Genomic DNA, 14,574 nt, shown 5'->3' with positions numbered 1-14,574 from the left:
TGTAAATAAAGTTTTATTTAAACCTAGTATGCTCATTTATTTGTATATTGCCACTGGCTATTTTTGTGCTACAGTGGCAGAGTAGAATAGTCGTGACAGAAGCTGCAAGGATTGCACAGCTCCAAAGACATTTACTATTTGGACCCATCAGAAGTTTACTGACCCCTGATCTAGCAGAATGTCTGTGTTAATAATTCTAGGAGATTCTTGGCAGTCAATGTCAGATAAACAGACTGATTTTTATTTCTGTATATGGAAGCTTCTGTGTGTACATGCAAACACCTTTCTGTTTTTTATAACTGCTAAGGATTTCTTTTCCTACTTATGTTGCTTATTATAAGGTTGAGTGATCATACTTTAATTTCTTCTTACTACTTAACTTCCCTCCATGTTGTTTAATCAGCTAATTATATATGATGCCACAACACGGTTCTGAGCTTCTTGTTTGTCTTCATGTCTCTATGACTTTATGATGGTTTTCTCTCTTGTCTTAGGAGTTGATTGGCAATATATAGATGTTCATGGAAATAACATTTGTTCAAAATGACAAAACTGTCTACAAAATGAGGATTGTAATTATAAATACTTCTCATGTTCTGTAAATTTATCATACCGTCCTTTAACTGATAGGACTATTAGTATTGGAGAAGCTTGAATGGGAGGTAGGTAGGAGTGGGTGTTTTGGGGTTAGTTATGTTTCTGCTTCCTTGGAATGCCAAGCTTAGTTTACTAGGCAGAGGGTTGTAGTGTGAATGATTAAGGTGGGCTGTCCCTTAGAACTTTATTACTCGGAGATTTTAAAGTGCTGCCATGGTTTAGGTATAAGAAAAAATAGATTGGATTTTAATTCTCATGATATTTTGTAATGCTAATATGAAGTTCTAATTTTGAGATAATTTTATACTTGAGAAAGGTTGCAAAACTAGCAGAGACTATTTCCACATTCCCTGCATCACCTCTAATGTAGAATCTGACATAACTCTAGGACAATTATCAAAGATAGGAAACTAGTAACATTGAGTCAATACAGTTAACTAATCTACATCATTTGAAGTCTGCCTCTTTTCCACCAATGTCCTTTTTTTAGTCCAGGATCCAGGCAAGAATTTCACATTGCATGCAGTTGTCTCTCCTCTGTCTCTTCTAATTTACACATTTCATCAGCCTTTCTTTTGCTTTCATGACTTTAATATTTTTAAAGAATGTGAGTTATTTTATAGGATGTCCCTTGATTTGGGTTTGTCTCATGTTTTCTCGTGGTTAGATTAAAGGTACACATTTTTAGCAGGAATACCACAGAAGTAATTTTTTGTTCTCCATGCATTTTTTTCAGAGGGTGATATGACTCATTACTGGTAATGTTAACCTTGGTAAAGTGGTTTCTGCCAAGTTTTTCCCCTGCAAAGACACCATTTTTCTCTTTTTAATTAAAAAATATTTGTGGGGAGGTACTTTGAGATATGCAAATACCCTGTTTCTCGTCATATTCTCACCAGTAATTTTTAGCTTTCATTGGTGGTCTTGCCTACAGCAGTTAGTACTGTGGAGATTGCTTGGTAATGACTTCTGTTTCCATCATTCCTTCTCTCTCTCTTTTTTAAAAAAGATTTATTTGTTTATTTATTAGAGAGAGGGGGGGGCAGTGACACAGGAGGAGGGAGAAGTAGGCTCCATGCCGGGAGCCTGATGTGGGACTCGATCCCAGAACTCCAGGATAGTGCCCTGGGCCAAAGGCAGGCGCCAAACCGCTGAGCCACCCAAGGATCCCCTCTTCTCTTTTTATTAATGGGAATGCTACAGTATGAAAGAGCTATCCATTTCCACTTTTAATTATTTCTTCAATTACTGATTTGTATCATTATGGACTCAAGATATTTGTTTGTTTTTAGACTAAAATCCAGTTGTATAGTTATTTACTTGTTAATGAGTTGTCACAGCTTTGGCCATTGGGAGTTCCTTCTGGTTGGCATCTGATTCCCTTTGATGTGCCTCTTTCAGTTTTGAATACTCTTTGGGTTTTGTTTGACATTACAGGTGTTCCAAGCCCATCATATATTTTCTCTGCCCCACCTCTGGAATTAATCATTCTTCTAAGGAGTGCTACTTCATTTATTGGAAAATGGTATCAGAAACCCAAGATCTGAGCACTTGCATTCCTTCATACTGTGTGTGGTTGCTTCTAGGACCTCTCAGTGGGGAGAGCTAAGAACCATATATTCATTAACATTCATACATCCCTATTTATCTGTCTACCTACCTACCCACTTATAAAAAAACACATGTTCATATTGATGCCTCTAATTTTAATCTAGTATCACAGTTTTTTTTTCTTATTTGTAACTTATGTTTCTGATAATAAGAATTTAAACTCTCAGTATCCAAAATATTTTTCTTTTTAATTGATTCCTAGGGTGTGTCTCTGTGTATGTGTATATGTATAGTAGTGTGAGGATTTCTAAACTATACATTTGTGAGAAACAAATTTATGTGAAAGTTCTTTTTGTCTATAGCCTTACATTAAACAGTGAACATAGTTTTCCAAAATTATTTGATTCTTTTCTTCCCCGCCAACCTCCCATTTTTTTTTTTTTTTCCAATCCTGTTCTTACTCCTGGGAGACAACCATATCTTTTATCCTTCTTATATTTCTTATGCATAAATGGGTAGACATGTGTATAATTTTTAATACTCCTTCCTCCTATGTGAAAGGTACCTTAAGTCTTTTGTTGTATATGTGATACTATAGATCATATATATACAATATATACAGAAATGCGTTTTCTTTTCCACTTAATATATGTCACTTACAAAAAGATTTATTTTTATTTATTTATTTTTAAAACATTTTATTTATTTATTCATGAGAGACACAAAGAAAGAAGCAGAGACGTAGGCAGAAGAAGCAGGCTCCCCGTAAGGATCCCAATGTGGGACTCTATCCCATATCCCAGAATCATGCCCTGAGCCAAAGGCAGATATTCAACCACTGAGCCACCCAGGCGTCCCTACAAAAAGATTTAAATCTATCCTGACTCCCTTAGTGTTCTGTTATAGAAAACCATTTTATTATTTTTCACCATTAGAATTTTGGATATGAAATGTACAACTTGGAAATATAAAAGTAAAGCATCAAAACTCAGGGGAAGACTATTTCTTGGAATTTTTGCTTCCTTAGACATAATATTCCTGATAGCTTAAATGTCAGTATTTTTCCTCTGTAGATTTATGTCAAATACAGTGTAACTTTTTGGTAGCAATTTTATTTTTTCACTTTATTTTTAATTTAATTTTATTTAAATTCAATTCGTTAATGTCTAGTGTATTCTTAGCTTCAGATGTAAAGTTCAGTAATTCATCTGTTTGATAGCAATTTTATTTATTTTATTTTTTTATTTTTTATTTTTTTTGATAGCAATTTTAAATGGCTTTGTTTATAAATGCAAATTTACCTTTTCTTTCTAGCTGGTAGCAGTGTTTGATGAGCAAGATCCACATCATGGAGGTGACGGCACCAGTGCCAGCTCCACAGGTACCCAGAGTCCAGAGATATTTGGCAGTGAGCTTGGCACCAACAATGTTTCAGCCTTTCAGCCTTATCAAGCTACAAGTGAAATTGAGGTCACACCTTCAGTCCTTCGTGCAAGTAAGTGAAAGCTCTTTCTTCTCTGCATGTTTCATCTTAATTTACAGGGATGCCAACTCTTGTTATCCAGCCATGCTCCCGTGAATGGAATTCATTATCTGTTTTTATCAAAAATTGATTAAGTTTAGAAACTGTGCAAATGTCTTTTGCTGGAGAGGTAGGCAAGATTCTTCACATTTTAATATATTGGGCTTACTTTATTTTAGACTAGTAGACTTTTAATTGCTCACTAAAGGTAACTAAGGATAATAGTTAAAGTTACATTCTCTGATTTTTCTTGCCGTGTTTTTCATCTGAATGCTAGATCAAATAGTAAGTAGTCAAAGGCCTTCACACTGAACCAAAACATAGCGTATCTGATTGATAATCAACTTGGATACAACCATTACTTGAACTTTATCTGAAGAGAAGGTGATGAAGAGACCTCAGCCAGAATTACCATCAGAGATCTGGAAAGCTGCTATTAGGATACCATCAAAAGGAGAGAAAATACAGAAGCCTAGAAATCTGGGTTCATCAAGTACTCAAGTTCTAGGACACTTGCCTGAAGAATTCTGTCAGCCGTTACTGGCAGGTTTACGGAAGAGTGAAGAGCTTTTGCTAAAAATATAGTGTTTACGATTGTGTTTGTAATTGTCTAATCTTATAATTGATCAGTGTTTAAGAATAAGAAGATCCATTTCAAGAAAACTGTGAGTCAAAAATCATTTATCTTTTAGTCAAACCTGTTTAGAAACATTGCAGTTGTTCAAGTTGAATGTGATTTTACTGATAGTCAGCAGTAGATCTTCATATACAATAGGTAATAATATAAATAATAGTCTATAATAATATACAAAGTCCCATATAGAATAGTTAGATAGTATTTAGAATATGGTTTATTTATTTATTTTTAATATTTTGTTAGAGAGAGAGAGAGAGAACATGAACAGGGAGGAGGGGCAGAGACTTCCCACTGAGCTGGGAGCCCAACTCAGGGTTAGATCCCAGTACCAGCTGAAGGCAGGCACTTAAGTGACTGAACCACCTAGTGCCCTGAATATAGTTTATTCTTATAAAATTAGGTTTGTTTATACACATATACAAACATATTTTAAACCAATTTTGTAGAAATAGTATTTGATTATATATGCATATGCTCTTTTAAAAATCTCATTTTGGAGTTACTTTGGGTAATGTTTTTCAAAATGTGAGGTGCGTACCATCTGGTATGCAAGGTAGTATGTAAGTGGTACACTAATTACTTTATTGTATACAGCTCAGTTAGCCCATGCTTTAATAATTATCTTCTTTGAATAAACTCCTTTATAAAATGTGGATTGCCTAAATGTGATTTAAAGTAAGTTTTAATTAAATAATAGTACAGGTGTTCAGGTACCTGATATTTGGCAAGTAGTGTTCTTATGTGAAAAGTTAAACTCTTATTGTATATAAATAAATACAGAGCTTTTTTTCACGTGTTATTATACTAGTTTTTAATTTGTGTTTTATAAAGGATGCACCTTTAATTTAGCTGCACCTTAAAAAAGTGTTAGAGGAAAGGTAAATGCTATCTTTATGTTAAGAATTTTAATTTCATCACTTTGTGTCTTTTGCTCTAGATGCATCAACATTTAACTGACTGAACCACCGCCCACATTTGGCTGGCCCTGTGTGTTAAAATTTAAATGCTGTTGTCAACACAAAATATCTCTTTTACCTTGTTTTTATTGAGCAAAGGAACTTATATTTGAAGCACTGTGTTGTAGCCATCAGTGAGAGAATATGTAAATACTACTTTCTAGTTCTGATTTTTATATGCTAAATTTATTTAGATTTTATGACTTTGGCAGCCATTGGGTAAGTTTATGGTAAGCATTTACCAAATACAGGGTTTGGTGACTATGTAAAAGTTACCCATTATATACGAGTCCCCTATCTATTAAGATGGTTTTTCATACTATTTTAATACCACTGATTCAGACATAATACAGGGTTGGAGTATGCTGGGCCAAGCATTGTGATACACGATGAGTAAATGCGTAAAGATAGGGGATACTATGAGCATCTGATTAAGGCATCAAGATGGTGGGAAACGATACAAGACAAATGACTCAGGTTCGACCCAGAGGTTGAACACAAGGTAGGGGAAACAGGAGGAGAGGAAACACAGATTAATAGAGACTTAAGAGATATAATATCCACTTGTAATTTGTGAATCTTGTTTGAATCCTGATTTAAATGAAACAGCAACAAAAGAATAGTAGTCATATGCTAATTGGTGAGTTGACCACTGATTATTTGATATTAAGAAATTATTTATTTCTTTTTAGGTGTGCTTGTTATTGAAATTATTTTCTAAAAAGTCTTTATCTTTTTGTAATACATAATGAAATAGTTATGGTTGGATATGATATATCTCGAATTTGCTTCAAAGTCAACAGGCTGGGATTGGGGAATGGGTAGCTGAGTGGCTATGTGGGGATTCAGTATACTATTCTATTTTTATATGTGTTTAAAATGACTCTTAAGAAAGGTTTGTGTGTATGTCTTAAGAAAGGTTTGTGTGTATGTATGTGTGTGTGTGTGTGTGTGTGTTTAAAGGAAGTACATACATGAGGCACTTATTTAACACTTTTCAAAGTTTACTTAATTCCTGTGTCTCTTGAAGCTTTGTTTCATTTAATAGAACTCAGAGTTTCAACCTAATGTATTTTTAGGCCTGAATATCTTTTATTGGCCATCTTTTCATGTTTCTCTGAAACAAAGAAAATACATCCACATGAAATGCAAATATACTGGTGGGTCATTATTAGTACCTAATTGATCAAAGTAGCATAAATATGCAATGTAAAAAATTTTGCCTGCAAATGTGGAAATAAATGAGAACATCCAAATGAGAACAAACTATTTATTTAGAGCTTGACGTAGCAAGGGTGTGTATTCAGAGCTTGCCATAGCAGGGGACTCCGCTAACATCAGTTGTATTTGGCAGGAAGAGAAGTAGGAAGGCTTTGTAGTAAAACAAAGGGGAGGCCTTAGATGTGCCCTGACTGGTAGCTGTTGGCATAGTGTAACTGTAGGTCAGCTACCAAGAAGCAGACTATCCTTTGTGATTGGTTAAGGGTGCATGTTTGGCTTTTTCTGCTTGTTCCTAAGTTGAAAGCAGACTCAAAGATTAGAGAAGCTGTCAATTATTAATCAGGTCCTAGCTATTTTGTGCCATAGCAGGGGTTATTGCTTGGGTTCCTGAACTGGTTGCTACAGATAGTCTGATTTCCTGGACTGATTCCTCTAGGTAGCAGATTGGCTCAGTAGGTTGGTTTCTGCAGACTGTAGGTCAGATTTTCATTTTTATGTATAAAATGGCTGTTGTTCATTTTTATTTATTTATTTTTTGAGAGAGAGTGTGTGTGACTGGGATGGGGGAGGGGCCGATGGGGGGTGAGGGTAGAGAGAGAGAATCTCTTAATCAGACTCCATGCTGGGCACTCCATTTCACAACCCTGAAATTGGGACCAGAACTAAAATCGACTGAGCTACCCAGGCACCCCAAAAATTATTTTAATTATAAATGTATCTCTTTTTTTTTTTTTTTTAAATTTTTTTTTTTTTTTTATTTTTATTTATTTATGATAGGAACACAGTGAGAGAGAGAGGCAGAGACACAGGCAGAGGGAGAAGCAGGCTCCATGCACCGGGAGCCCGACGTGGGATTTGATCCCGGATCTCCAGGATCGTGCCCTGGGCCAAAGGCAGGCGCCAAACCGCTGCGCCACCCAGGGATCCCTAAATGTATCTCTTTAAATGGGGTTTTCTCCTCAATTAGTATACCAACTGTATAAAAAAATAAATTTTTATAGAATAGGAAATTGTTATCTGACAAATTTTGTTCATGGAAGCGAGTAGGAGGGTGTAGCCAGAGTTTGTTACAGTGCTATACCATCAGTTCTTCAACCTTTCTCCAAATTAAGCACCAAAAATCAGTTAGTGATCCTTCATCAAATTATTTTTATTGATGTATCAGTGGAAAGACAACTGACTTATGTCTTCCTTTCATTTTGTTGAAAGGAATGAACTAGAAACTAGTTGAGTGGCAAAAGGATTGGTTAGCCTGAGTCATTTACTTTCTCAACATCAAGGTCATTATTTTTGAAATGTCCCTTCGTTTGGTACCCTGGGGGTTTGTTTGTTTGTTTGTTTGCTTATTAAAAAAAGATTATTTATTTATTTATTTTGAGAGAGAATATGAGTGTCTGGCAGACTCCATGCTGAGCATAGAGCCCTACATGGGGCTCTATCTTGTGACACTGAGATCATGACCTAAGCCAAACCAAGAGTTGGGTACTTAACCAGCTGAGCCACCCAGGCACTCCATGCTGGAAGCTTTTATGTGCAGTGGTGTATCTCATTAATTGTTGAGATTTAGGATAGGTGATGCTTATTTTTTTATTTTGTAATTTTAAAAATGTGTGTATGTGGGGGGTTGTTTTGTTTTGTTCCTCCCCCCATCTTGTGAGGTAGAAAAGCTGCTCAAAGTTCATATAACTTTAAAATTTCATAGTTTTCATATGTCCTAAAAGTATCATTTTTTATATGAGGAAAAAATTAAAACATTTTCTTTAACTCTCAAAGTTCATTTTGTGTTTCTTTTGATTTTAAAAGAAATTAAGGGGCACCTGGGTGGCATAGTTGGTAAAGCATCCAACTCTTGGTTTTTGGCTCAAGTCATGATCTCAGGGTCATGAGATCCAACCCTGCATGGGGCTCTGAGCTTAGCAGGGAGTCTGCTCAAAATTCTCTCTCTCCCTCTGCCCCTTCCCCTGCTTACATGCTCTCTTTGTAAATAAATAAATAAAATGTTAAAATAAAAAAAAATTCAAACATTTGGCCTCTGAAAGTACTGTGAGCCTCAGGTATTGGGCCTCCTCTGCCTCCTGGATAAATATCAGCCCTTAGCTACTGTTTATTAGGGAGAAATGGGTAAGAAGAGCCAGCATTTCACTTTGACTCCTTTAAAGATAGTAGAGCCATTTTAGGGAAAGATGTAAATTGAATGTGAAGATCTTGACATCAAATCCCCCCGGTTTTTGGTGTACTGACATCCCTTGGATGGTCTTTCCATCCTCTCAAGCAAAAGCAAGCTTCGATTTAGAGATAATCACATATCAGGTAACCTGGACAAATTGTCTTTCCTGTTTTTTTTTTTTAAATCCAGACTTTCGATAAGTTTGAGTGGTAGTATATTCTACTTTATGCTTTTAACATGAGCTTGCTATGCAAAGACTCCTTTCCTAGCAGTACAGAGTAGTATATTCATGATTTTGAAAGACTATAGGCAGTGTCACGTCATTTTGGACATTTGGGTAAGACCAATAATCTCTCTCAGCCTCAATTCCTTAATGTCTAAGTACCTACCTCAGGATTGTTGTGAGTAGTAATGAGGTCTTTAAAGTCCTAATACAGGGTGCATGGGTGGCTCAGTCAGTTAGGCATCTGCCTTCAGGTCATGTTATGATCCTGGGGTCCCAAGATGGAGCCCCACATCAGGCACCTTGCTCAGTGGAGAGTCTGCTTCTCCCTCTGCTGCTCATGGTGCTTGTGCTTGCTCTCTCTCTCTCTCAAATAAATAAGTAAAATCTTATAAAAGAAATAAAATCTGAATACAGTGATGGGCACATGATAAGCACAGATAACAGAAGACTGTAGGATGGTAATGGTAATGATGATAAAGGATGTCTTAAAGGATTGAGTGGTTATGGAACCCAAGCAAATAGAACATATATTATTTTTTTTTCTTAAATTTTAAGAGATTTTATTTTTAGGTAATCTCTATACCCAACATGGGGCTTGAACTCACAACCCTGAGATTAGGAGTCCTGTGCTCCATTGACTAAGCCAGCCAGGTGTCCTGATGGGACATACATTCTTGATTAGGACACACTGTGTCTCTTCAATACAGAGTCAGATTGAACTGTTTTCTCTTAACCTCACAATTCTGGGATACATTTTTTACTCTCTCTTTTTTCAGTGTCCACAAATCCAGGCTTAGAGACCAAATGTGCTCTGTGGCACAGATTTCAATCTGTGGGCACAGATTTCCTATGCAAATTAATCATTGAGTTCAAGTCTAGTGATTTTTTTCACTTGGTGATTTTTTTTTCTTTTTTTTTAATTTTCAAGGACTTTTTTGTAGAGGTCAGACATTCCAATGTAGCCTTATTTTAGACTGATGGCCGGATTCCTTTTCACTTCAGAAATCTATAATTTTTAAAATATCCAGCCTGAAGATTCCTTTGAAACTGGCATCATGCCCTAGTAATTGTAAAATGTCTGGAAATAGTATTGCTATAGGAATGTTGAGAAAGTATTGATTTATTAGATTGTATGTATGTTTACTATGTTTTAAGTCTTTTAACATTTTTAACATTTCTAAGCTGTGTTAATTTTACGGTTAGTTTTTATCTAATCCTGGCAAAATTCTGTTGAAATAGTGCTGTTTGATTGGTAAGGTTTTACTGCCCTCCTAACTTTTAGAACTAAAAGAGATAGTAATAATTGTTACAGGAGGATTGTTTCCTAAAATTAGCACCCACTCCCCTTTCTTGTTAATTTGTTAATTAATCTCTTAATTTGTTTTCATACCTAAGCATATACAGCTTGATTTTGCCTTGCTAAGAGATCCAAGATCTTTGATTTAGAGCTCTATTCTCTTAACATTAACTGGTACTAGAATACTATTTTCTAGATTTGATTTAAATATATATTGAAAAATAGAAATAATATTCCTATTATATTTCCTTTTAACTTGTGAAGTGGAGCATGGCATACAAATGGTATTCTCAGTATTTCAAATAATTACCTTCTCACTGTGCAAGTTCTATTCAGCATATAAAAACTCATCCAGTTTTGTTGTAGATGCAATCTGATTATTGCATGTTGACAAGGTCATATATCTATTAATTGGATTGGAGATGGGATACAAAATTGCTGTAATTATTGTAATTTTCTAGCTAATTGCAGGGTTGGTGGTGAATATTTTACTTCTGCAAAATGAAAAACAGTATTCCATCAGAAGTTGTTTTATGGGGTTTCAGACATTTTGTTTTATATCTTTGTTGCTTTTTGCCCACAAAGTATCTCTTTTGTATTTTTTTTTGTGTATTGATCTGCCTCTGAATGTCAGAGTGCTCATAGGAAGGGATCAGTGGAAGCAGGCACAGGCTGAGAGCTGAGTACTACTCTCAGCTACCTCTTTGTTCTGGTTGCCACGTTACCTCTATTGTTTATTTATAAATTGGAGTATTCTCCTTTCAGGCCTATAATAAAGGTTGGATGGGTCAGAACCAATTGGGAGAGGAATCATCTTCACTGCTCTCTTGTCACCTGTGCCACACTCAGAACTATTCCCTAAAATAAGCATTTTTAAAATTAAATTCAGATTGTTTGTGTGTCCTTTTTCTTGTATTAAAACATAAGTGAATTGTTAGCCCACTTAGTTTTGTAATATGGGGCTTATTTTGCATATTCTCTCTCATATTTTTGCTTTATTTAAGTTAAGCTAGCTTCCAAAGCTGGAAGCCAAATTGACATTTTAAAAATAATGGTATGTAGACAAGGTGAGTGTATTTGGAGGATTGCAGGTGGGTGGGGACTGTGCTACTGAGGTGTTTGGAACTCACTTGCAGGGGATGGCAAAAGCAGACTGATGTTTATTCCCTGCTGAAATATAAACTGGAGGCGCAGGTGAAAATTGCCAAACCTAATGAGCAATTTGGCAGATAAGATGGGCTGTCAGGCGACAGTGGTTCAGCAGCAGGCACGCAGTCTGTGAACCACCTTGTTTGTTCCAGAGGACTACATTTAAATACCATAAATAAAATCTTTTTTTCCATTGATATTTGGGATCACAGAGAGGCCTTTTTTATCCTTCGATTTTCCAATTAAATAACTGGTAATCAACGTATGGTAGTTTTGGTTGTAACATTATCTTAAACTTGTGAAATGTTGCATCTGTAAAAAAATGAACAAAATATATTTTCCACACATCAGAACACATTAGGTTTTAAAATACGCTAATAAAATAGAAGTGATCCTTTGCTTCACTGGGCTAAAACATTTCATCTGTGTCTTTATGTTGGAGCACTCCAAAGTAACTTTGTTGTCTTCTCAGTGTTCTTTGTCCTTTCTGTCTGCTTACTTTACCATCGAGCACAGGAAGGTGGAGGCAGGTGTGGGGCTTCTCCCCTTACAGGCTGTCAGTATATGGCATTGTGTAAAGAACATTTGAAAAAGATTTTTATGTCTCTGTACAATTGTAGTCATCCCTTGGAGAACGTCCAGGTTCACTTCCCCTATTTTGACCACTGGGAACCTTGGTCTCGAGTAAACTAATACAGTCAGTGCTTATGGCCTAGCAGTGGCTCAGGGCTTCAGGTTCAAGACAAGCTGAGCTACTCCTGAAAATGTACGAAATCCTGCCGGATCTCAGGCTCCCTTTGTTGGTTTCTTTGTGGCATTTCCAATACTGACTTGGAGTCAAAGCATCTTGGCACTTTCTACCTAGCATCAGTATTTCTGAGATATCTTTAAGCAGAATAAACATTTTCTCCTTACATTGTTTAATGGTACATCTATGTGAAACACTGAATTTTTAACAAATCCCTACACATGTGGAAGAAAATATTTTACACCTAATGATAGTGACTGTCAGACCATTAGTCTGAGGAGTATTATTTTTTTAAGAAATTCTCTGCCCCATGTGATCAGGTGGACTTTTAGCCTGTGGTTAGCCGGCGATCCTCAGACTGTTTTCATCTGAAGAAGCTTGCCCGCAGGGTGTTTCAGTGCTGCCTTGGCTGGGCAGGATCTCCACACCTTCGACATGGGGACGTGTGGCACTTGACCAGAAGTTGCCTTTGAAATTGGACCCAAACCATGTGGAATTGGACCCCTCTTGCATGAAGCTCTCTGTATCCATCAAAACCTACTTAAATTGTAAGAGAACAGTTCTTACAGATTTGTTTTTCCCTCAAAGGTTTCCCCACTGCCTGAACACTTCTTCCTTCCTTCCTTACACTTCTTACAGATTTGTTTTTCCCTCAAAGGTTTCCCCACTGCCTGAACACTTCTTCCTTCCTTCCTTCTTTTTGTCCTTGGCTCTTATATTTTACATGGCCCTGAGATCTTGCCTTGTACTCTTGCTTTTGTATGGAAATATACCTTATTTTCCTAATTATCTATTTATCAAATGCAGAAATAGTTACTGACACTTAAAATTTGTAAATGTAAAAATAGCTATGAATATGTTAAGAAAGTATAGTTTATTTTATTTTTTAAAAAATTTTAAAAAGATTTTATTTATTTATTCATGAGAGAGAGAGAGAGAGGCAGGGACACAGGCAGAGGGAGAAGCAGGCTCCATGCAGGAAGCCTGATGTGGGACTGAATCCCAGGACTCCAGGTTCATGCCCTGGGGCAAAGGCAGTGCTAAACCACTGAGCCACCCAGGCTGCCCTGGAAAGTATAGTTTAAATCAAAGCAAAGGAGCTCATTTTCCAAATGGCAATAAGAAGTATACTACATAGAGAAAATAATTGTATGAAAATGTTTTAGTAGACAAGATTAGATTGTAAACATGACTTCTTTTTCATTTTCTCATTCTAACCAGGTATGTAGGTTCTTTTTCTGTTAGCACGTGTCACAGAGGGACCCATATTGTGGATTATTTTGTCAGCAGGAAAGCCTGCAGATAAAATCTTCTCTTCTTGCCGCACTTGATGTAAATCTCTTATTTACTTCTTGAGACCATGTTTACTGATTTATTTTCTCATTGCTTTTATTTTTTTTATTTTTATTTTTTAAAAGATTTTATTTATTTATTCATGAGACACATACACACACACACACACACACACACAGAGAGAGAGAGAGAGAGAGAGAGAGGCAGAGACACAGGCAGAGGGAGAAGCAGGCTCCATGCACCGGGAGCCTGACGTGGGACTCGATCCCTGGTCTCTAGGATTACGCCCTGGGCTGAAGGTGGCGGTAAACCGCTGAGCCACCCGGGCTGCCCTCTCATTGCTTTTAATGTCAGAAATGGCTTTGTATTCCCAGTTGTGTTTGCTCCTATACCCAGATGGAGATGGGCTTCATTTCTCAGAATCATTGCGTCAGTCCCAAATAGTGAAGGACTGAGAAGAAGCTTCACAAAAGGCACAAGGTGCTTGATAAATGCACCTGGGATTTTTTAACCCCTTCTGATTTTTCTTGGAATGCACCGGTAGTAGTCTCTGTGAGGGCCACACTTCAATGAAAAAAACCTACATGTAAATCAGTGTGTGAATTCGTTATGTTATTTTGTATTTACTACATTCATCCATATTTGATTTAGAGATTAATAATATATTAGTTTTCAGTGATCAATTCATTCCCTACATTTTAGCAAATAGTTTTTCTCCTTTGTAACAAATCTGGTTGCTACAGTGTGTGCAGCTAGTGTGGCTCACTGCGTGTTGAGAAAGGGTTGATCGTGCCTTCTTACAAAGAGATGTTTTTTCCTCCAGATCTTTCCAGATCTTATGTTTGAATCTTCCTTTAAATATTTTCCTCGTACTGGCAATCAATGGTACTTTAGTTTAGAATGTTCATGACTCCAAAACGGCGATTATGCTTTCATTACCTCATCTACTTTTTCTCCTTTTTGGTCTCAGAAATCCAAAAAACTGATGGTGCTTCTCCTTAAATACTTTCATACCGTGTGTTCCCAGCATGGGTCACCTTTTAATTTGTATTCTTTCTAATAGTTGTAGAATGCTTTCTTCACCCTATATTTTCTGCAGCCACCATTTTCAGAGTGAAGGAGAAATGCAGCATTTGTGACAGCTTGTTGCCTGTGCTGTCGTCATTTCCACCTAATCAAAGAATAGCGTTTTTTGTTCGGAGAATGGTAC

The 14,574-nt window shown here is 36.4% G+C and overlaps 1 protein-coding gene across 16 annotated transcripts in view; it reads left to right on the top strand.

Annotated features, from left to right (window-relative positions):
• The window catches only part of PARD3 (par-3 family cell polarity regulator), a 658,827-nt gene that overhangs the window by 266,392 nt on the left and 377,861 nt on the right, over window positions 1-14,574 (top strand). For all 16 annotated transcript variants that reach the window (XM_041765035.1, XM_041765041.1, XM_041765037.1 and 13 more), the window contains one exon: window positions 3,463-3,643. In XM_041765035.1, the coding sequence (XP_041620969.1) occupies window positions 3,463-3,643 (181 nt within the window). The remainder of the gene's footprint in view (window positions 1-3,462; window positions 3,644-14,574) is intronic.

Source organism: Vulpes lagopus, chromosome 8, assembly GCF_018345385.1.
Source record: "Vulpes lagopus strain Blue_001 chromosome 8, ASM1834538v1, whole genome shotgun sequence".
Classification (NCBI taxonomy): domain Eukaryota; kingdom Metazoa; phylum Chordata; class Mammalia; order Carnivora; family Canidae; genus Vulpes; species Vulpes lagopus.
The sequence above is the reverse complement of the archived record's forward strand: the minus strand, read 5'-3'. Positions and strand labels throughout refer to the sequence as shown.